Source organism: Mytilus trossulus, chromosome 2 (assembly GCF_036588685.1).
Source record: "Mytilus trossulus isolate FHL-02 chromosome 2, PNRI_Mtr1.1.1.hap1, whole genome shotgun sequence".
NCBI classification, from domain to species: domain Eukaryota; kingdom Metazoa; phylum Mollusca; class Bivalvia; order Mytilida; family Mytilidae; genus Mytilus; species Mytilus trossulus.
Window position 1 is genome coordinate 17,055,897 of NC_086374.1, and position 25,242 is coordinate 17,081,138.

The following is a 25,242-nucleotide window of genomic DNA, read 5'->3' on the forward strand; positions in this document are numbered from 1 at the left end:
ATATGATATATGGGAACAAAGAAATTAAAGGCTCCTGATTTGGGACAGGCACATTAAGTGAATGTGGTAGAGTTAAACATGTATGCTGAGACCAAAACTATCCCATAGCCTGGGACTGGTGAAACAGTGCATAATAAAAACAAACTATGAAAATCAGTTGAATAGCGCTTATAAATCTTCAGATCCATACAAAGTACAATGAAAATTATAGTATCTTATGATAAACCTATGTTTATAAATCATACCACAACCAAAAATCAAATAAGTTCAATCAAACTAATTTTATCTGTCCCATTAAATTTCTCATGATGATTGATTTCAATGAAACAGTTCCCTAATAAAAAAATAATAAGTGGCATGCTATACATGATATCTCCTAAAAACACAATAGTAGACAAAAAAGACATGTTTTTAAGTGAAATATAAACTTATTTATGGTCGCAAAAAGATGTAAATACCTTATGTTAAAAAGTTTCTGACTGTCATATGTCCATTGCCCTTTTTTTTTTTTATTAATATCACTTTCAAGAATTAGTGACTGCTAGGGAAAAAATTTTAATTTTTGGTCATTGGAAATACTCAACAATTATGAGAAATAGGATTATCAAATTTAGTAAATATATGGGCTCATTGAAAGGTACATGTCTGGCTGGCAGGTTTCATTCAACCTTGACCTTTATCAGGGGGGTGTCCAGGATATTTGAAAGGGGGGGCGTAGAATAAAATATTTCGCCGAGCGAAGCGAGGCGAAAAATTTGTGGGACCTTTTTTTGGCTTAAAAACATAAAATAATAGAGAATTGCACTAATGCAACGGTTCCTGACTTGGAGCATGTATATTTTAAAGTTAAAGTGTCAGGATGTGACATTTTTTATGCCGAGTTCTCTCCATTAATTGTCTATGGTATATTAACATGATTGGATGGATCTTAATAGGAGTAGACCAATAACGAGAAATTCCAAACTCAAGGGTATATAGGAGTTACTTAACATTTCAATTCCTAGGCCAGGATTTTATTAACGAGAGGCGTGATTACGGTTGAGGGTCCATGGGGAAGCTCAGAAGCTCCTGAATTTCAACAATTTAGCATCAAATTATGAAGTAATCCCTCTATTTTTTATTAAGTTCGGGTTTCGTTGAACGACACACATGATACAAGACAAATAAACACTGAAGAATAAAGTTCTTTCGTTCTGAGTATTGCTTTAATGTGGAAATATACATATTTCTAGTATACATGTACCTTGACGCAAAACCTAAAATGAACACAAAAAAATACTGACGGACTCTCATTTTCAATTACTAGAGTGGATTCATTAGAACCATTTTACGTGGATTTCTCATGGCGTAATCGTCAATAATTTTATCAAAATCAAGTTTAATGTCTCTGTGAACATATAAAAGAAGCAGAGCATTTAGGCGATCCTCTAGACTTGCTACATGTCCCTTCCTAATTATGTTTTTATTTCTTTTTTTCAATTTTGCCCCTTTAATAGTTTTACTGCTATAACTAGGAGATTACAATTATACTGACATCTGCAGGAGGAAGCCTTTCTCCAAGGGCAATCAGTAGGCTAGCACTTATCAGTAAACATATAAATTAGTGAGAGAAAAATAATAGAAAGGGAATTGAAGCAAGTCTAGCGATCCTCCTTCATGGTGCTTCTCAAATCATTCTTGATCAACTTAAGGGATGAGTTAGCTCTTTCGGTGGAGCTTGACGTGACGCTCGTCAAAGCAAGTAAGAAGAGAACTTTCATTATGTTTGGAAATAAAGTCGAGCATGCCCTTACATCAGCCGGACTCCGAGAAACGAAATTTTACGGTTGATGATGACCCATCAGATTGGGGAATCAGTATAAAAAGAAATCAGAATATGTGTTTAATTACTGAATATGATAAATTGTTTTTATTCTATACAATACAAGCAGATTATAACGATAGGCTTTTTTTTTTTTTTTTTTTTTTTTTAAAGGGGGGGCGTACGCCCATTACGCCCTTACCTGGACCCGCCCCTGTTTATTTCATGGTTCATTAGACAATGTTTAGTTTTTGTGGTTTAGTCTATTTCTCAGATACTATGAGCAATAGGGCAACTATATTTGGTTATAAAATGATTGTAAGATGTTTATTTCTGTCAGAGAGATTTCATCATTGACCTCAGTTTCGTGATATATTGGTCAAGGTTACATTTTTATGGTTTTGTGGATTCATTGATATTATAAGTAATAGGTCAACAGTTACTATATTTGGCGTATGGAGTGATTGATTGTAAGGTGAATGTGTGTGTCTTGCAGGGTTCATTTGACCTTGACTTCATTATTATTATGCAATTATGATATTTATGTAAGTAAGCATGTGCACACTGAGTTTGCTCAACTGAACTAAATATACTATAAGTAATTAAAATGATATAACAAGGGTGTCAATGCTATGTTAACCTCTGTTAAATATCTCTAAAAAGTTATAAAGAAATTAGAATATCAAAGGTCTGCTGTCAACAACAAATTCTCTAAATAACAAAAAAATACTTGGACTGGCAAAATAATAAGTATCATCAGGGTTAAATATGTTAAACCCCAACCAAGACTTATATATGCTTCTTCTGGTGGTGGTATCAATATTTGATTAGGTCACTTAAACTTTTGAGGTAGCAAGTCTGATTGTATTAAAGTGAATGAATTTTGGTAAGAGTAGTTTAAAATAGATTCAGTACAGCTCATTTCCCTGGAGATTATTTGGCCTTGCTCCCTCAGTTTACAAGGAAGTTTTTGCATACCTACATGTTGTGTGTGTTATCATTTAAATTTTTTGACATTTTTTTTTATAGGATTTATATATTGAAATCACATATACTGGTAAGCCTTTGTTTGCACCAGTCCTAAGTCAGGAGTCTGATGTTCAGTAGTTGTTATTTGTTGATGTGGTTTATAAGTGTTTTCATTTTCTCAATTTTTATATTGATTTATACACTTGGTTTTCCCAGTTTAATGGGTTTACACTAGTCATTTCTTGGACCCTTTATAGCTTGCTGTTTGGTGTGAGCCAAGGCTCTGTGTTGAAGACCCAACTTTTACCTATGATTGTTTACTCTTACATATTGTTACTTAGATGGAGAGTTTTCTCATTAGTACTCATTCTATATCTTCTTATATCTAATCAAATCCTCCCTTATATTTTCAACCAAGATCCTTGAGAATTTACAAACAATTTACCAACCATTTGAATTTGTGAAACTATCATTGTTTAGTTTACAATTATTTTGCAATGCTCAACTCAAATTACATAGCAAAGTGATATAACCCCAGTAAAAATAATAGATCAACACGAGTTTTGAACTCACCAAAGATATTGGTGACATACCATACCTATGATATAAAATTCAAATATATTTACCAAGGGACATAACTCTTTTTTTTTAAAGTTTACTAGTACCAATGTTCAAAGGGCTTATTTATTAACTAAGGAGACAAGTAAGACATAAAAGTTAAGTTATTCCCTGTATAGAAACTCCAGCTCATGCTGTTACTATTCAATTAATGATTATAAATTGTAAAATTTAGGTCAGCAACATAAAAATGGTACAAATTAGTACAATGTATTTCAAAATAAAGGGATCCCAAGAACTGTCAATACAACATTAAAGTCTAATGAATTCAGAAGATTAATATATTTTTAATTATACATTAGTTAAATTTCATAACAATATAACAATAACAAACATTCAAAAATAAGAGAACAATAAACCACAAACAAAGATTTCTGAACTTTTCAGTATTGATCATATTTATTTTACATTTTAAATGTCATTTATCCCATCATATATTCTTTGTAATATAATATTTTACAAATTATTGACTGCACAGTAATGTAAACCAACTTATTCTACTTTGCTATTACTATATGAATAATTAATTTTTAAGCATATGACAATTTTCTAAAATAATCTAAAGTCAATGTTATTTCTGTAAAATAAATTAGTCAACATATCTAAAGTCATGTATTCAATATAGTGATTTACTTTCAATTAGCTTCCAATCAGCTTTTATTCAACAATTCTGAAGAAAAAAAAAATCAAAATAGATTTTTCTTTGAAAATTGTTAAATTAAATTCTATACTGTATACATTTTGCAACACATGAGTCTGTATGAATTGTAAATAACTTATTTATCATTATTATGAAAATTTTTAAAACCTAATTTTCATCAAAGTTTATTAATTAACAAGAATGTGTTCACAGTACACGGATGCCCCACTCGCACTATCATTTTCTATGTTTACTGGACCGTGAAATTGGAATAAATTCTCTAATTTGGCATTAAAATTAGAATGATCTTATCAAAGGGAACATGTATACTTTCAAAGTTTCAAGTTGATTGGACTTCAACTTCATCAAAAACTACCTTGACCAAAAACTTTAACCTGAAGTGTAACAGACGGACGAATAAACAGACGGACGGACGGACGAACGAACGAACGGATGCACAGACCAGAAAACATTATGCCCCTCTACTATCGTAGGTGATTAATGGTCCCCTCCTGGTCCTTCAGTTATGCTAGCTTTTATAATATGTGATATAACATTCAGTCTGTTGCACAGTAACTCTTTCTGCTTCAGGAGACTTTCTTCTAGTTGCTTGGCCTGCTCAATCATCTTATCTAGTCGTGTTGGACACAAATTCTCAAAGTTTTCACTTTCACTAAAAAAAAAATCAACATGGTTGTAAATAAAAGTTTTAATTTGTTTTCCAAATACAAATGTAAGAACCTATGTTATGATAAAACATTTCCTTTTGAACTTTCCTTAACCATTAAAATTAAAGGATTTTTATTCTCAGTTGTTTCATTACTTTAATGTCAAATGCTATGGTTTCAACTGTCAGACCAATCAAATCAAGCTTCAATTGGACATACAATATATATGAACTTATAATCTTCCATGTCTGTTTTCTTGTTATATATACAGATCTAGTTCCATAAGATCAAACTGCAGATAAACAGAACCTTTAAGAGAATTCTAAAAATTGTCTAAAATCAAATTTATAAGTTGAAATCTACAGTAATGTAATGTTATATGTATTTAGCAAGTTGTAAAGCTTTCAACAAAAATAAGGATCTATGTATGTTTCAAGTGTTTTTTTTACTCAAAAAGTAAATATTGATTCCATTAGAAGAGGTTGAAACAACCATTATTGTTTATATCTTTGTCCTTGGTCTATATTGATAGTTGTTGTATTGGTGAGCATACCGCATCCTCTAATTTTTATAGGACTCAGAAACACCATGATGATCTATGGTGACCTCACCTAACAAAGTGGATTGTGGATCAGAATAATTTTTATGAGTAAATTTACATGTCTTCTAACTTTGTCAGTTTGCCTATTAAACAAAATTTTGTTGTCTGTCTTCTTGAACAAAATTTCCAATCTTAAACTGTTTTATAGATCATTTATAATGATTGAAATTCAAAAGATGTAGAAATTACCTAAAAGTTTCAGCCCATTGGTTATGTAGCATTTTACTGTCTTGTCCAAGATCTGAAAGTAAACATGATAACCATATTTTAAAACAAATTATCCATTTATATTTTTATATATTGATATATATATATATATTATTGTCTTAATTATACACAAAGAGTTCACAAAGTGATTTTGAAAGTTTGTTCTCATCTTTTCATATTTTTGTTAAAGACATATTTCCTCCCTCTCCCTCTCCCTTTCCCACCCTTTTTTCATTGACATTTCTTGTAAAATCAATCTTTAAGTCTAACTTTCAGAATATATTGTTATACAAAATATAAACAGAGACTTAATTTTAAATACTAATCTATCTTGTGCATCCCTGATAATTGGTGATTTTATGAGAAATTTATGTTGCATATAATTTTCATAAATATATTCATTGTTTAAACCTGTGGAACATAATTAAACATCATTAATTATATTTTATTAATGACAAATTTAATTTTAGTTAAAACTCAATAGTTTTAATGAATATTCCCTTTATATATTTTAAATTAAAAAAAAACATATCTTACAGAGAAAGTTTTATCTAATTATCTTCCTGCTTTCTCACTACCATGTTTGCAACATTAAACTAATATTTTCAACAGTAACACTGTTTCTTCACAAAATACAAAATATCTCCTGATAAAACGTTCAGAAATAATCATTAATTCTTGGACAAGGCACATTGCCATTATATTATTCACAGATTTATTGTCACAATGCACATAACACATTGCTTTACAATACAACATGTGCAGGGACCGTCTCAAACATAAATCATATAATTGTGTTACCATAATACTTGATATTAATAAACTTTCTCATAAAAAACAAATATGTATGGTCCAATTTTGCTGTATTTTGGATCAGGTAAACCAATATCTAAATATTCAATGAAGAATAATTTTCTTGCTTGAATGCAGATTTTGGTAAATCCACAAAATCAAATATCTATAAAAATACCAATAAGAATTTTTTTAAGAATTACTTTGTACAAGTTCTGCCATACACTTCATTGACCTAGAAAATTACCTTGTACAAGTTCTGCCTTACACGTCATTGACCTAGAAATTTACCTTGTACAAGTTCTGCCTTATACATCATTGACCTAGAAAATTACTTTGTACAAGTTCTGCCATACAATTCATTGACCTATAGAATTACTTTGTACAAGTTCTGCCATACACATCATATACCTAGAGATATACCTTATACACGTTCTGCCATACACATTATTGACCAAGAGAATAACTTGCACAAGTTCTGCCATACACATCATTGACCTAGAGAATTTCCTAGTACAAGTTCTGCCATATACATCATTGACCTAGAGAATTACCTTGTACAAGTTTCTGCCATACACATCATTGACCTAGAGAATTACCTTGTACAAGTTCTGCCTTACACATCATTGACAAAGAGAATTACCTTGTACAAGTTCTGCCATACACATCATTGACCTAGAGATATATACCTTGTACACGTTCTGCCATACACTTCATTGACCTAGAGAATTTCCTTGTACAAGTTCTGCCATACACATCATTGATCTAGAGAATTTCCTTGTACAAGTTCTGCCATACACATCATTGACCTAGAGAATTTCCTTGTATAAGTTATACCTTGTACAAGTTCTGCCATACAATTCATTGACCTATAGAATTACTTTGTACAAGTTCTTCCATACACATCATATACCTAGAGATATACCTTATACACGTTCTGCCATACACATTATTGACCAAGAGAATAACTTGCACAAGTTCTGCCATACACATCATTGACCTAGAGAATTTCCTTGTACAAGTTCTGCCATACACATCATTGATCTAGAGAATTTCCTTGTACAAGTTCTGCCATACACATCATTGACCTAGAGAATTACCTTGTACAAGTTCTGCTATACACATCATTGACCTGTCTTTTGGATCTTCATTGAACTGAGACAGACCTTGTAGAGATGATTCACAGTGAATATCCTCTGCCTCATATTGTTCTTGGTACTCAGATTCTGTCTCAGGTTCTGAACCTATAATGACAAATTGCATAATGACTTTTTCCATGTCTTGGTTACATTTCTGTAACAATTTTGTAAAATTCTCGCTACCCCCCAAAAATACCAACTTTATACTGTTTTCAACACAATCATAGGATAAGAAAAGATATCATGGGCCTGACAATGTTATGGAACGACTTTGTGAGGTTGGAAATACCTTTTATTAATAAACGTTTTGAATACATCCCAACTTTCTATTATTATTATAACAAAATATGCTAAGAAAACCTAAATTAATTGAAATTGATCAGAATGGTACAGCAATGAATAACAAATATAGCCCATTTATAAAGGGTTTGGTTTGAAGAATATATAATCAGTAATTATTTCATGTTGGATTGTCAAGTCATATAATTTTAAAAGTAACTTGCTTTACTCATAACAGGCTCATCAAAAATTGAAAGCTGTAGGTTGAGTCAATTTACACAAAGTATCATTTCTCTTTTCAGTGTTGTATTGTATGGCTCATCAAAATTTTGTTTCCCAATTCAATAAATTAAGAAATGATAATATTTCTGTAAGAGTATGATTTGTTCAGAAAAATAAGAAGACAACTGTTAAATGTGTACTGCTGGCAGGCATTTTCAATAAAGAATGCGTCTCAAAAAGACTTATCTTATTTCATGATTTAGCTAATGATGATTGTATAAGTATTTGGTTTACATACTTTAGCCACATCAATAATGCATATATTTTGTGCATCATTAAAAATTGAAAAAAACTTTCTGAAATTCTATAGGATTTGTATTAATATGAGGGGAGATAATCTAATAGAATAAGTTGAGTGTGTTTTTTTGTAATGTCCAATGACTTAAGTACCAATTTTTTTCACAAAACATAATTTTTTTGCTTCCAACTTTTTACAATAAACTTTGAAGGTTTATGTGACAATTAAACCAAGAAAATGCTTTGAGGATTTTTATAAATTGCATTTTTTTATCTAAAACTAATGTATTATAATGCATCCATCTGACTGAAATGATTTTTTTCCAAGTTTGAACCTTTGTCCAATCAATTTGCAATATTTCATTGATACACATTAAACATAAATCTCCTAATGTCCTCTTAGTTCAGATTTTACCTGACTTTTGATGAGGTGTACATTTCAAACATATATATAATATATTTACCTTCTTGTGCATCATGTTTCTGTTGTCCATGTTGACTTGAGGTCAGTGGTATGTCTGGAGTAGCTGGACATAAAAACCCATCTTTCTATTAAAGACATAAAAACCAATATTATATTGTTTTAATAAAATAGTATCACTCATTGACTCAAGCTTACTTTAAATTGAGATGGAAGCTTTAAAAACTGCAGTTTGTAATATTCTTTCATATTATTAATTATTAGATTTTCAATCAGAGTAGGATTTGTAATAAACATATCATTCTAATTTAAAACTTTAATGCAGAAATGTACGGTGATCCAGTCTGTGCAAAAAACATATTCATCTATGTGTTCGAAAACTAAATATCAAATTTTGTCCCAGTATGTCTATAATAAATATTTCTACTAGTCCAAATCAATATTAACTAGTCTTGGGCATCAGACTAGTGGCTAACAGTGCAGACTGGTGATTACATATACAATAAAGAACTGAACAATGAGCACATGATACACATGTCACTTTTCAAATAATATAGTTCCATATCCTCAATGAATCATGTGAAATTAGAAATTCTTAAAAAAAAAAAAAAAAAAGGAGGTAGTTTTAATAGAGATAAACCAGTCACCAACATTTCACGAAAACTTTGCATAGCACCTTTGAGTTATTGACTGAAAACTGTAAAATAAAAACTTTTTAAATGACTAAAGATTCCATACCTCGGAAATGCAAAATCTAAAATTTATAAAAATCAAAACATGTTAAAGCAAATGTTCGTGAATAAATGACATCCTCTGATAGACATAGTATATCATAATACAATATAAAAAAAAGTGTTAAGTTATTATTACATCAATCTTTCTTTTCTTTGGAGAAATTGAATCTTCAGTAATAAAGTCCTCTCCAAATGATAGTTCACTGAAAAATGAAAAAAAATTAGAATTTATGTTTGAATAACTATGGCACATGATTTAGAGCTCACTCAAGACCCTAGAAATTGGTGTTGCCAACCTATGGTATGTACATGTAGAGACACTCCAACTGGTATCATTATGAACTTGAAAAGATTTCATAACAAAAAAATCTCTTTCATATAAATCTAGTTTTTTACTGATAATTTTTCTATTATTAATCACTTTCTCTCCATTTTTTTTCTGTTTGCCCACCCAAAAATCTAAAAACAAATGTCATTTAAGGGCATTCACTCCTATACAATGCTATAGATTTTGGCAAGATATGACTTATAAGTAAATTTTGTCTTGCTGGTCATTTTTGCTATTAAGATATCTGTCTATAGTATTCAAGATAAGTGGTAGAAATGCAAAAAATAGGTACTCTTTCAATCAATTTGATCAAACAATTTACATATTTCAAACAATAAACATTTGGCTCACTTGAGTTAGAATATAATTCTGTTTCCTTTATCAAACATTGTTAAAAATATGTGAAAGCTCTTTAATTATCCAAAATAATGTTTTGCTTAACAGTAACTCATTTTTTGTAAGTTTCCAAAACCAATACAAGTTTTCATCCCCATTGTTTCTAAAATTGATTATCTTAACACACCATTCAGGTTCATATGTGGTGTTGTAGCTACAGACTGTGTCCTCCTGAGACTGCTCAAATTGTTGGCAAGAATTCTAAAATGAAAAAAGATATAAAATAAATGAAATGTTATTTATTCTTGTGTATAACTCAAAGAGATAAGTTAATTGGTCATCTTGTACTTTGAAAAATCTAAAATGTATATGGCTGCTATCTTTTTAACCTTCACCCTGTTTTACTTGTATATATATTTTATTAAAGTACATAAATATTGGCTGAAACCATTTTAATTTCAACACATGACACACCTCTTTTAATACAATTATTTTTAATGCATTTTAATGTTTGAAATTTCATTATAACTAAGTTTATCAAATCAATATTTGTTGTTAAAATGAAACTTTACAACAATATTAATAATTGATGCAAAAAATCTGCTTTAATTGGCAAAACAAAAGAAATTAAAGGGAAACACAAGGCCAGGATTGATATTTCCATTTTACCTTGTATACTTTATGGAAATAAATGTCGATGACAACTTATATAAACATATTGGCTAATAGTATAAAACACAAAAAAGCTAATACAAAAAAGATTTCAGGAGTTGTTTTTTTTCTCAAAATTTCAAATTTATTGGTTCATCATTTTCTTAAAAAAGTATACTTTATGGAAATAAATGTAGATGACAACTTATATAAACATATTGGCTAATAGTATAAAACACAGAAAAGCTAATACAAAAAAGATTTCAGGAGTTGTTTTTTTTCTCAAAATTTCAAATTTATTGGTTCATCATTTTCTTAAAAAAATTATCGGGCCCAATATCCTCTATTGTCAAGACTTCTGAAACAAGCATATTATATAAAATCACTGTAAAAGAGCATAAGCTGTCAAATTCATGTTCACTTATTTGACTCAAATACTCATGTTTGCTGTAAAACGTATATCCAAATTTAAGAAGTCTAAAATAAACTATTACCAATGCATGGACTCCATAATATTTATCAGCATTTTGTGTGTATTTAAGTCTATACACCCATATATTAGTAACCATTTAATTGTGTTGACATCCATATAGTGCAGAAGGTCATATAACTGGATATAACATAAATTAAAATAGATAGCCAGCAGCGTGAAATTGGATTTTTCTAGTTCTGTTTGATTTCATATTATAGGGTCAACAATATGTGAGTCTCAGTCATTGTTTAACCTGTATAAAAATGGCTTTTTTTGTCAATCTAATCAGTGAACTAAATGGTTCATCTTTGTTTCCTTTTCAATGTTGACGTTCTTTTCCTTTTAATAGCTGAACAAGACTTTACAAATGTAATCTTTCTCCAGCTAAGTGATTCAATTGAAGTTCGCATGCATATGTATTCACATGAGGTTTACTTTTTCACTTGCAAGTCAATAGTAAATGTTTTTTTTAGCTTATTTTGACAAAACTGCTTGAAATATATATTATATCAAAATTCCACTTTTATTTATAAGGACCCTATGGCTAAAATCTAAAAAATTATCTAGGGCGTGCTATGCCTGAAATTTTTTACAGTTGGCAGGTTTGTCTGTACTCAGAGTAAATTTTGAGGTGAAAATACGGCCATTTTAGCCATAGGGTCCACATGAACCTGAACAGGGGGATTTCTATACTAAGTATAATAGAAAGTCCCTGTGCATAACCGCAAGTACTACGGCTCAGGCCTTGTAAAATTATTTTCTACAATCCAACTGGAAACAGAATCCAACAAACTGACTAAAATTGTCAAAAAAATGCGTTTCGTGCTTGTGGACTCAAAAGTTAATCGTTAGGGCTGCACTAAAAACAAAATTTCCGTCCCCTTTATTCTATTCAAACCTGTTCAAGAGACATATATATGCTTTATACTGCGTACGTCGTCAACAGTTCTTCAGAAAGATAACAGAAGAAACTTTTACACCAAACGGAACTTTAAATTGAAGAGTTAAAATTATCTCCCTTCAAACAGTCACACACGTTAACCAGTCCACTAATCCACTCGTGTTTGTTCAAGTGACATCATACTTTTTCGTTTAGTTTTGTTCTTCAGTCTTAATCGACCGTCATTGTCCGAAATACAAAGTGTGAAGCTGAAGAGCATTAAAGATATAAAATTCGGAAAGGTTTTACAGACAACCCTTACTGTAGTATTTCGAAAAATTTTATAAGCAGTTAATTTATAGGTATACATACAGTGGCGGATCCAGAGGGGGGGTTCCGGGGGTCCGCACCCCCCCTTTATTTTGGCCGATCAATGCATTTGAATCGGGACATATGTTTGCACCCCCCCTGCACCCCCCCCTTTGCCCTGGGCTAGCACCCCCCCTTTCGAAAATTCCTGCATCCGCCACTGTACATATGAGATCATATGACCATATCAATGATAATTCTTGTCAATAACACAGAAACTCGTAAGTGGAAGTCCAGAGAAACTGCAAACAAACAGTAAAACATGAATCCTCCCGTAAACTGACTGTTTGGACAAAAGTGAGTTCCCACTCAACTTGTAAAATGTCCTTTCAAAATATTAGTACAAAAAAAAACAAAAAACTTTTTGAGTGTTTTTGATGATATAAGATACCATAAGAAATGTCTGAAGTTTTATGAGTGTCTATTTGGTCCAAACTTTGGTAATCATATTTTCAATATCTAATGGGTTTAACACAAATGCAAATTTTTACGATTTTAATTTGCTTGATTTTGGTTCTAATACATAGGAAATTTTTCCTGAAATATTTTCTCTCTGCGCGTGTACCTTGTCAAAAAATGAAAATTAGCGTTAATAATATCAAGACCAAAAAAACAATTAAAAATTTAACATTTCTACATGTTATAAAATTGAGAATGGAAATGGGGAATGTGTCAAAGAGACAACAACCCTACCAAATAAAAAAACAACAACAGAAGGTCACCAACAGGTCTTCAATGTAGCGAGAAATTCCCGCACCCGGAGGCGTCCTTCAGCTGGCCCCTAAACAAATATATACTAGTTCAGGGATAATGAACGCCATACTAATTTCCAAATTGTACACAAGAAACTAAAATTAAAATAATACAAGACTAACAAGACTAAACTATATCTATAAATCAGTCATGTAGTTATTTGGATTTTTTTTTAAATAACGATTTGAGTTGGAAATTCAATGATAGGACATTTTTTTAGTGAGAACTCACTTTTGTCACATGACTGTATATGATAAACACTAGCGGATCCAGACATTTTCATAAGTGGGGGCCCACATACTGCATAAGAGGGGCCCGATGCAGTCACGCTTCACTGATTCCCTATTTAAGCAACCAAATTTTTCCCAAAAAAAGGGTGGCGGGTCTAGTCTATAAGTTAAACGGGAACAATTCGAAATTATCCTTAGAGATACCAAATTATCCTAAAAGCCCAAACATATGACATAATACATTCACTGCAGATCTAGAGGCTTCTATCTTAAAACATGAAGTTAGAACATATATATGGGGCGGGCCGTTTATTTTCCTATGACAAAAACTTACAGACAGGACCATATTTTATCACTGATGATCTATATAGCAAGAAATCATATTGAAGACCCAGAATTGTGTTTGATAATATTGAAAAGTATCATGCTTTATTCTTTTGAGTGTGTCAATATAAAGCGAAAGAATGCTTTAAATCAATAAATTTTCCATAAAATCCATTGTTATTATTGGTATATACAATCCTGCATATCATCAATAATCAGTCTAATTCACTGAAATGACGAGAGCGCATGATTTGACATGGGAACTTGATGAAAATGAAAAGAAATAAAAACATATAGTATATGGAATTAGAGATAATTAAATAAAACAAAATTCAAGGTATGTTAAAGTATAGTATGATACAGTAGATGTATGTTTCTTTTTTACATTGATTGCCATACTAATCGCGATATTTATTGCAAATCTCACTGATTTTTCTTTACTGTCCTGATACTAGAAAACACAAATTAAAATGAAGCCAAAGAAAAATCAAGATTATGAAACTGCTTTTGCCACTCGAATTTAAAAATCTAAAGTACTATAAATTCATGATATAAGTACAAGAAATGTTTTTTTTTTTTTAAGTTTTGAATTTTGTCTTCGTTATTCTTGTTAGCCCTCCAAACTTCTCTAATGTAAGAAAAAACTAAAACAAATCTGACAAAATGACATAGACTGCTCAATTGAAATAGATATGAACAACATTATTACACTAAAAATATAATTTGTGGTATAGTGTCTTATTATACACCCACGCAACTTGGAGGGTATTATGTTTATGACCCGTCCATCTGTCCGTCAAATGTTAGTCCGTCAGTCCCGTATTCTTGTCATCGCAACTCCTCCGAAATCACACAACAGAATTTCATGAAACTTTGTAGGTAATGTATGAGGACATAATATGTTAATGTGCATATCCTTCAGAAATTTTTTATCAATTGTCATTTGTAAAGTTGTGAGTCTTTGAACATAGGAATGTAGCTAGCTATTGAGATTTGTTTGTCCAGCGACAATGTGGGGGCGTGGGGTATGTGATGGTGCTCACAAAGGTTCTTTAATATAAATATGTTGCTGTTAGCAAAACATCTTGATTTTTTTTCTTATAAATATATATACCAAGGACCCAAATTATGTGTAAAATTGTCGTATTCGATCAAAAATGTGAAATTTGAAGTAACAGCACATCTAATTTCTACTCTTTGTTAACATGATTTTGAAAAGAAGTTTTGGAGGCAAATGAAAGCATTAATCATACCTCCTTATTTTTTTTATTTTTTTTTAATGTGGTAATTTCCATACGTTTTCTACTAGTATCCATGTCTACAAGAAGGGACACACGATATGATAATAATCGTAGTCAAATGTCGCAAAACATAGATGTCTTACTACATGTAGTAGTTTTTCTTAGTCCATTAATCTCGGACTTCAGGCTTTAATGAACCAGAATCGCTCGCCTACAATTAATAGATGCTTTGTTTAGCACAATCAGTCAGCTTTTACGAATTTCGTGAACATAATCAACACTTATTTTCCGTTGAAGAAAGACTACTTTTCGGAAAACAATACGTATGATGGCGAGGTTGGATTATTTTTGTAACTAGCTTTATTTCTGATAGCAATATTTATATTTTTGGAGTGCTTAGTTCACCTGTAAAAAAAGATTATCTTGGTCAGCTGATGGACTAAATCACAATTTTTTTGCGAGAAATATACTTAAAGATTATTTCACAAAATCATTTAAAATTGAATAAGCCTAGATTTTACTTTTATAAGAATGCTGGTACATATTTCTTATGAAATTATCCACAAAAGAAACGGTAAACGTAAACTAGAGGCTTTAAAGAGCCTGTGTTGCTCACCTTGGTTTTTGTGCATATTAAACAAAGGACACATGACAAATTGTGTTTTGGTGTTGGTGATGTGTTTGTAGATCTTACTTAACTGGACATTCTTGCTGCTTACAGTTATCTCTATCTATAATTTATTTGGCCCAGTAGTGACAGTTGAAAAAAATTTACAAAAATTTTGAAAATTGTTAAAAATTGACTATTTAGGGCAATACATGTAACTCCTTAAGGGGTCTATTGATCATTTTGGTCATGTTGACTTATGTGTAGTTCTTACTATGATGTAAATTATTGCTGTTTACAGTTTATATCTATCTCTAATAATATTCAAGATAATAACCAAAAGCTTCCAAATTTTCTTAAAATTACCAATTCAGGGGCAGCAAAAAACTGCATTTTACCCTATGTGCTATTTTTAGCCATGTCGGCCATGTTGGCCATTTTGGTTCATGGGTGGGATCAACAAACACATTTTTTAAACTAGATACCCCAATGGTGATTGTGGCTAAGTTTGGTTAAATTTGTCCTAGTAGTTTCAGAGGAGAAGATTTTTTAAAAGATTAATAAAATCTTAGAAAAATAGATAAACATTGACTATAAAGAGCAATAACTCCTCAAGGGGTCAACTGACAATTTTGGTCTTGTTGACTTATTTGTATATCTTACTTTGCTGAACATTATTGGTTACAATTTATATCCATCTATAATAATATTCAAGATAGTAACCAAAAACTGCAAAATTTCCTTAAATATACCACTTAGGGGGCAGCAAACCAAACAACGGGTTGTCTGATTTGTTTGAAAATTTCAGGTCAGATAGATCGTAACCTAAAATCAATTTTACCCATTGTCAGATTTACTCTAAATGCTTTGATTTCAGAGATATAAGTCAAAATCTACATTTTAGCCCTATGTTCTATTCTTAGCCATGGTGGTCATCTTGGTTAGTTGGCCATGTCACTGGACGCATTTTCAAAACTAAATACCCTAGTGATGATTGTGGCCAAGTTTAGTTAAATTTGGCCAAGTAGTTTCAGAGGAGAAGATTTTTATAAAAGTTAACGAAGACGGACGACGGACGCCAAGTGATGAGACTTTGGGCCAGGTGAGCTTAAAACATGTTTGATCCTTTAATGGTAAATAAAGTTTCGGCCTTTTTAACAAGTATATTCTTGTTGAAATAGTTTCGCATATTTTATCAATTTGATTTGACCATGATAGAATTTTATCTATGAATTCCAAGAAGTTTTTCAACTTTAACATTATCTAAAGTGATATTATCTTGTGCTAAAAGCCTAAAACACATAAACTGAAAATGTAATCTTTAAGCTATTTATTGGAAAGTAGAATGCTTCTGCTACATAAGTGTGGGCTGTTTTTGACAAAACAATGCACATATATCGGGAACGAGCATCATTAAGCAATGCTAAATTACTGAAATCTTAACAATTTTAGCATTTTAGTTAAATCTAAGACGGTTTTCGTCTTATATAAAAGTGGCCACATTCTTGTTCATTAATAGAAATGAAATGTAAGTTGTATTCGATGTTGATACATATTATATATATAGGTTAATGATGAACACGGATGTGGCCACTTTCTTTTTTTGACAAAAATCATCTAAAAAGTGACGTTTTTTGGCATAATCAGTTAAAATCTTTCACATAAACTAAATGAATCAATTGAAATAGACACTTAAGTGTTTAAAAAGTTTCTAAAATCTTTCGGTGTAGATGAACTTGAAATTTGAGGCCAAAATCAGCCCTTACCGGACTTACCCTTTTACAATAGATTCAGATGACAAATGCAAAATTTTATTATCAGCATATAGATCAAACTCTGTTTATTCTTAGGTTAATGGTAAGTCATTCATATTAATAAAGTATAGAACCTTGAGGAACTCCAAAAGTTACAGCATTATGTTCTGATTCAGATTTCCCTAACTTAACTTTTTGCATTCTCTGAGAGAGGTATGATGAAAACCATTTTACAGAGTGATCATCACATTTGTATATTTTTAGTTTTGATGGAAGTATATTGTGATTTACTGTATCAAATACCTTCTTAAAATTAAAAAAAAAAGAATAGCGGTAAACTTTCCATTGTCCAATTCCTCTCACCATTTATCAATTATTTTTATACGTGCTGTATGACAAGAATGTTTTTTTTCTAAAGCCAGACTTAGTATTAATAATTTATGTGTGGTTAAGAATAAACTATAGTTGTTTAAAGACCATTTTTTCAAAACTTGGACTGTACAGTAGGTAATATTGAAATGGGTCGATAATTGTTTGGATCTGTTTTATACCCTCCTTTAGATATGGGAGCAACTTTAGCAAATGTTGAAGGCCGTACATTGACCTATAATGGTTTACTTTTTTAAATTTTTTATTTGGATGGAGAGTTGTCTCATTGGCACTCACACCACATCTTCCTATATATCTATTTAATATATTAGGAAATACTCCTGTTCATAAACTAAGGTTTATTATGTAAGCAAGGGGCTTGCTTCAATCGATTCTGATCATTTAAAATTCTTGGTCCAACACCATCAAATCCGGTTGATTTAGTCATGTCTAGATTTTTTAGAGCTTGTAGAACCTCATTATTTGTGACAGTATATGATGAGAAATTAGCATCATCATTTATTTTTGATTTGACATAGTTATTATTTTTTTCAGATTTAAAACTTTTGTGAGGATTTGATTGCAGCTTCTCACCCACTGTGCTAAAATGATCATTAAAGCAGTTAGCAATATCATTTTTGTTTACAAGTGCTTTTCCTTCGTGTGTTATAGTTTCAATTTCCTGTTATGTTGTCGAATTCATATCATTTAAATGCCTCCAAAGAATTTTACAGTATTGCATCCATAAAATATTAAAGCTTTTGCAGAACGAATTAATTTACTTGTTTTATTCCTATTTTTTTTTTATAATTTGAAGTGTCTTTCTTTGTTGTGAAAAAAGCATGTTTTTTAATATAAATTCCCTGATGGAGATTCAATGATTAATTGTAGAGCTTAGTCGCTTCTTAAATTGAGGGGTGGAAACTGCAATGGAAAAATCTGAGTCGTCTTCAACGGTCAAATGTTCTACCTGAATTGAAAATTTGGAAAATGTGACCGATTTGGTCAAATAAATATTTCTTTTGTTGATATTGTTGTTAATAATACTCTCTTTGGAATTTTGATTTCCTGATTTCATTAGTATGCATTCTGGTTGATATTTATTTTTTAACGTCTAGTAACAACAGGTGCATGTTTATCTTAAACATTGACACGTTAGTAATACCACTGCATGTCCATTGCTTCGATTGGATCATTGAGTTCGTGTATTATATCGATTGGTGTATACTATCCTCCTTCAAAAGTAGTCTAATCCGACAGACAGATAATTTGGTTATCCGTCGGACTAGTCTACTCTTAAAGGTGGTTTGTTTACCTAACCTAAAAATGACAGCAAGCAAGCCTACCAAATATATTACCTTTACCTTCACAAGCAATGCAATCGGCTGTAAACCAATTCGTTTATGCTTATTGTTTTGAAATGCAAACTGATTAACATCAATCAACTCGATTATCTTATACATTGATCATGCTGTAACTAAAATATATTGGTACCGTAGACATCAAATTTAATATTACAAGATTGTGTGGTATTCTGGTACATAGGCAACCCGAACATTATCAACCAAAAGCTATAAGTTTCATCATCTTCTACATAATCAAAACAGACGGGATCCGACTGAAAGCCATTCCTACAAATGTTACGGGAAACATTACAAATTATTTTTCGACATATCTAGATATACAAACTGACTGTCAAAGGGTAAACAATGTACATGCACATGATGTGTATGTTTTTGACTTTTAGTACTCTGAAGTTACCGTACGAGTTTCGAAGATGTATATATCCTGAGTTAACTTATAACGATACAATTACTGTAGTCTCTTCATGTCAACATCAGATTGGAGGTATTTGCAATTAATGTCCTTTGTCAAATACGTTTTATTTATTTTTCATGACATTCAGTATCTGGTATAAGCATATTGATTCTGTGCACTCCAATTTCATATTGAAATAGAGATTTTCTGATCAGGATTTTTTAAAACAAAAATGTACAAGGAATAAATGGTATATAAGTCTAAGGCTACAAAAGTAATGTATATTGATTTTTATATTATTGATATAGTACAATAGAATTTCGTTAAATTAATAATGGAGGGGTTAAATTTCATTGTTTTGGAGATAATACGATTTTAAACCAGACAACTCGACAAATATTGTATTACCGAACAGGACAAATAGTGATAATGTTAAATGTTAAGTAACTTGTTTTCAACTTTTGACTCCGACGAGAAAAGAGGGCGAAAGATATATACAAAAGGGACATTCCTCATAAGTTTAAAATAAGCTGACCGTGAAAGCCATTGCAAATAACGAAAAAGGTCAAAAGACAAAAATCAGTATACGAAACGTAACATAGAAAACTAAATACTGAGCAACACGAATCCCTCCAAAACCTGGGTTTATTCTCTGGAAGGGTACGCCGATCCTGCACCGCTTGTCGTGTTGCAAACCAAGTGACAAATCTTGTTCGGTGGGTCACATTGGGGGGGGGGGGAGGCCTGACGAGATTTGGGTTTCGGCAATTGGATCATATCCGTCGTCACATGTGTTCCCCTGGTCAAATCTAAACACCAAAACATTTAGATAAAAACATACAAAACTAACAAAGGCCAGAGCCTCCTGACTTGGGACAGGCGCAGAAATGAGGCGGGGTTAAACATATTTTGGGAGATTTCAATCATCCCACACTACCTCTAGTCATTAAAATATGAAACAATTAATATTTTTTAATCAATTATGTAAGGAATGTCAATCTTTGGGAAATTGAAACCACTTATATACATTTGATATTTCATGTTAGTTTGGTATCGTTTTGCATCGGAAACAAGGTGTCTTTCTGAATACAAAGTTTACTTACGTCAAAACACTTGAGGTTATATTATTATAAAGCATATCTGAAATCTTCCGAAATATTAACAGTCCAGTATATTGTAGCACACACTCATATGATTTTTTCATGCACACAATGATTTCAAAACAAAATAACTATTGTCCAAAACTACATTTGATAATTAAGCCTGTCTGAAACACTTTTATCGCTTTGATTTGGTTTATATATCAGAAACTTTCAAATATGATGGTTGAACTTACCTTTAGAATTGGTCCACGAAGAGAGACGAACAAAACGTAAACCAAATTACGTATATTTTTGTTTTCATAATGATTTTAATGTGGTTTATATCGAAGTGTTTCTCGTTTACGTTTTTTTTTTTTTATATAGTTTATAACATTTTACCGTTGGTTTTCACGTTGGAATGGACACTTCTAACTTGTTTTGCCCTTTATAAATTGCTGTTCGGTGTGAGGCAAGGCTCCGTGTTTAAAACATACTTTTACCTATAATGGTTTACTTTTACAAATTGTGACTTGGATTGAGAGTTATCTCATTGACACTCATACCACATGTTTTTATATCTATTGCGTTTGCCTTACGTTTGTTATTCTGTGTACTTCCAGATGTCGATTTTATACAAAGGGAATGAGGAGATGTACATCGGATTAATCATTGGATTTAGTGTGATGATCGTGATATTTATCGTACTATGTATCGTATGGAGATGTCTTTGTATCAAAACAAACACTATGATTCAACAAAGGCAACAACAATCCCAAGAAAGAACTCATGCCTGGGGAGACGATAGCAAAGTAATGAAAAAGAACCACACAGCAAAGAAAGATAAAGATTTCTATAATGACGGTATACATAACAGAGTGGTGACAGAAGAAGGAAAAGTTCAAATGAATGAGGCGGAATTCTTACAAAAATATATATAGTTTTAAATCCAGTACTGTAAAGAGTTCAAATTCAAATAAATGGATTTTTGTTAACCCTTAATTGTACAATCTGTAATTATACCAAACACCTTTGATTTAACGAACAGGTCCCTTTGCCTTGCACCACTTATGCATATGAAGTGGATTACAGTTTGTTAAATTTGAGAAATATATCAAGAATTTATATCCGAGGTAACTAGATAATTTGTAAAAAAACATTTTGTGGATAATTTGCATTACATTTCACTTCATTAGTTTAAGTTTATATTTGGATTATAGTTTAACTTTGATGCTATTTGTTTGAAACACAGATTGTTTATCGAGATACCTTTTATTGAAATGATATTAACCTTTTATTGAAATATATATTAACCTTTTATTGAAATGATATTAACCTTTTATTGAAATATATATTAACCTTTTATTGAAATAATATAAACCTTTTATTGAAATGATATAAACCTTTTATTGAAATATATTTTAAAATAAAAAAAAAATATTGATCATTTTAATTGCATTTGACTAAAATTTGATGTTTGAAGTAGGTGGTATGGAATAAGGTAAAGTCATCATTCATTTACACTAACGCATGGCATCTAATTTCAAAATGTTTTCTTGATAAAAAATATTTGCCAATTTTAATGATAAAGAACTTTGTTTATTTTGACCCATTTTCCATTTCTTCTTCAAAACACCAACCTACTTACATGTGAAATATTTATAAAGATGTTTCAAAATGTTGTTCTCAAACAAACATATCTTGTGGACATCTTTGAAATATTTTAAAACCAACAAATTCATAGAGACCGGATAACATTCCATGTACGACGTGCTGAAGTGGATTATTTTGTAACTTGCAAAAAAAATACATAAATATTTAATTACTTGCCGATAAAATGCAGATCGCATTATTCGGTAAAAATGGTTTTATCTTTTTAAATATTTTACAAAGATATTTTATGGAAAAGGTTATAATTTAAGCATGATAAGGGTGCATGCTCAACGAAAAACCTATCTGGATTTTAACGATGCTTTACCGAAAATTTCCAAAAAAATGTATTTGGGAAGGCATGAAAAGTTAGGGTAGGTAGGGATAAACAACTTGTTGTTAATTTCTGTGTCAATTGGACTCTTGTGGAGAGTTGTCTCATTTGCAGTCACCGCATTTCTATAAACTATTTTGCCTCATATTATTTTTTATGTTTTAATTGGATAATATAAAAAAGAAGATGTGGTAGGATTGTCAATGAGACAACTATCCACAAAAGACAGAAATGACACAGGCATTAACAACTATAGGTCACCGTATGGCCTTCAACAATAAGAAAAGCCAATACCGCATAGTCGGCTATAAAAGACCCCGATAAGACAATGAAAAACAATTCAAAGGAGAAAACTAACGGCCTTATTTATGAAAAAAAATTGAATTTATTATTTTGTATGTAACAATATTTCATTATCAAATGTTTGCTATAGAATTTTCTTGTCAGCACGCTGGTTATCGCTTATTTTGAGTAGTATATATGTTTAAATTCCACATTATGCACAGTTTGTTATACATTTTCTATTGTTTATTCCAGTGAACAGTTAGTTGTTCGACCATTAGACATACTATTAGATTTGAAATTTAAACTACTTTTGTATGTCAATGATTTATAAGAATAATCTCTATTTTTGTTATAACTATGTCTGTGATATTCGGGTATGTTAAAATTGTGTTACATGCGATCTCTGAAATAAAAGTTGTTTATCGAGTTTGTTTTATATCTTAAAATTAAAAAAAAACACGAATGGAACATTGTTTATAGATGCATCTACAGCGAAACATCATCAATAAATCACTAATAGATGTTTAAAACACAGAAGGAACAGAAATCATCGTAAACTGCAACTGAAATAATTATAAATATATGCTATAAAATATGACCGAGCAATTATGTTTAAAATGACAAGATCTACATACTGTTTACTTACACCAGATCGGCCAGACAACTTCTGATAGGAGTTATTGCCTTCAAATGAGGAACATTTGCATTAAAAGACCGACACGACACGATCCACAATATGTACAAATAAGTTACTTGACTAATTCTTGGAAACATTTATGTACGTTTCGGCAATAAAATTTATTGACAGGTTGTAGGTAATCATATGGGTACCAATTGGAAGTTGATGCGACTGTCATACAACTGAGAGGTTTAGCTAGCTATAAAACCAGGTTCAATCCAACATTCTCACATAGGAAAATGCCCGTACTTAGTCAGGAATATGATAGTTGTTATCCATTCGTTTGATGCGTGTTAGCTTTTGATTTTGCCATTTGAGTAGGGACTTTCCGTTTTGAATTTTCCTTGGAGTTCAGTATTTTAATGATTTTACATTTTCCCCAATTAATAGCAGACTTGTACATGTACTGCTATAAATCACAGTTTATGACCAAACTCAGAAAAGACCTACCTAAATTTCATTTCACTGAACAAATTCAACAACTTACCGTTATCTTGATGATATTTTTTCGTTAAATAAACATGGAATCTTTAAAAATACTGCCGAAATTTTATACCCAAAAGAACTTAGTACTTTCAATAAATCAAAAATTATCAAGAAGAACTGTCCTTTCCTATATTTAATTAGTTCAGTTTTACACCAGAAACTCTTTACACAAAAAAAATACAACTTATTATTAGTTTCCATTTTTTGGACGTCGATGTTTACTTGCCACCGTGTTACGGTTACTTGTAAGTGTTTTACTGCTCGTAATTCGTCTTAATATTCCCGATGCTGATTTTTGTGAACATTGAGCTCATGTTAATCCTTGTGTTATCTTATTCATAGTCAGATTCAGGATGAAGGGTCTGATCAACATTAACATACCATGGAGAAAAGAAACATTTATCACATCATTATTTACCAGAATTCTAAGTTGTTAAAGAATGTTGCCACTACAAGTGTTATAGTAGAAACTTGGATCGGACCTGTAGAAAGAAACTGCCAAGAGAAGAAATCGTCGAATTCGTTCTTCTATGTATCTTTTGTTACTTCGTTCTTCAGGATATACAAGTCAATTAGAAAAAAACCACCACAATGCAGACTTACACCACTTGTAACTAAGACATGTAAAAGGGGAGGGATCACTAACTAACTTTCTAATTTATAACAAAACAATTATACACACCTAAGACATAACTCATGTTCCCGTAGACCCAAATACCAATCAATACCTATCCGAATCATTTAACCTTCAATAGTTTTTTTCCACTTCATTTCAACTCTGATTGAAAGTTGTCTAATCGGCAATCATACAACACCTCCTTAATTTCATAGCAAGATACACAAACAGGTGAACAAAGATCAAATGGTCATGGGAGATGTCTGTTGTTATAATACGATTTACATGTGATAATATACTAATTTAATATATCATTTATTTATGTACATCTCTGTGCGTTTGTTTGTACTGTATGTCTGTCACGTAGTGTTGTCATTTGAGCGGTATCTTTGAAGGTTAAAATGTTTAACATTACCATATAAGCGGGATTGTTGGCTAGCCATACAACCAGATTCAATCCACATTTTTGTTTACCTAAAAGTGTCTTGTACCAAGTCATGAATATGTCAGCTGTTATTTTAAAATAGTTAGTTTCTATTCATGTTGGCGTTTGTTTTTGTTGTCCCGTTGTTTTCCTCATATATTAATTTGTGTGTCTTTCTCAGTTTTAGTTTGTAACCCGGATTTGTTTTCACTTAATCGATTAACGACTT

General features: G+C 31.1%; 1 protein-coding gene and 1 long non-coding RNA gene across 2 annotated transcripts; one reads left to right on the top strand and one right to left on the bottom strand.

Moving 5' to 3' along the window:
* Positions 1–3,659: 3,659 nt before the first annotated feature.
* LOC134704941 (uncharacterized) lies at positions 3,660–12,159 on the bottom strand. The gene is made up of 8 exons (XM_063563726.1): positions 12,074–12,159; positions 10,240–10,313; positions 9,525–9,591; positions 8,698–8,782; positions 7,429–7,540; positions 6,940–6,971; positions 5,487–5,538; positions 3,660–4,701 (listed from the first exon to the last, which is right to left on the bottom strand). The coding sequence occupies exons 1-8, from the start codon at positions 12,086–12,088 to the stop codon at positions 4,527–4,529; spliced, it is 612 nt and encodes a 203-aa protein (XP_063419796.1). The 5' UTR covers positions 12,089–12,159; the 3' UTR covers positions 3,660–4,526.
* Positions 12,160–13,953: 1,794 nt separating this feature from the next.
* Positions 13,954–23,234, top strand: LOC134704942 (uncharacterized). Its single transcript, XR_010105441.1, has 2 exons — positions 13,954–14,068; positions 21,163–23,234. It is a non-coding gene; the product is annotated as an uncharacterized LOC134704942 (long non-coding RNA).
* The last annotated feature ends 2,008 nt before the right edge of the window (positions 23,235–25,242 follow it).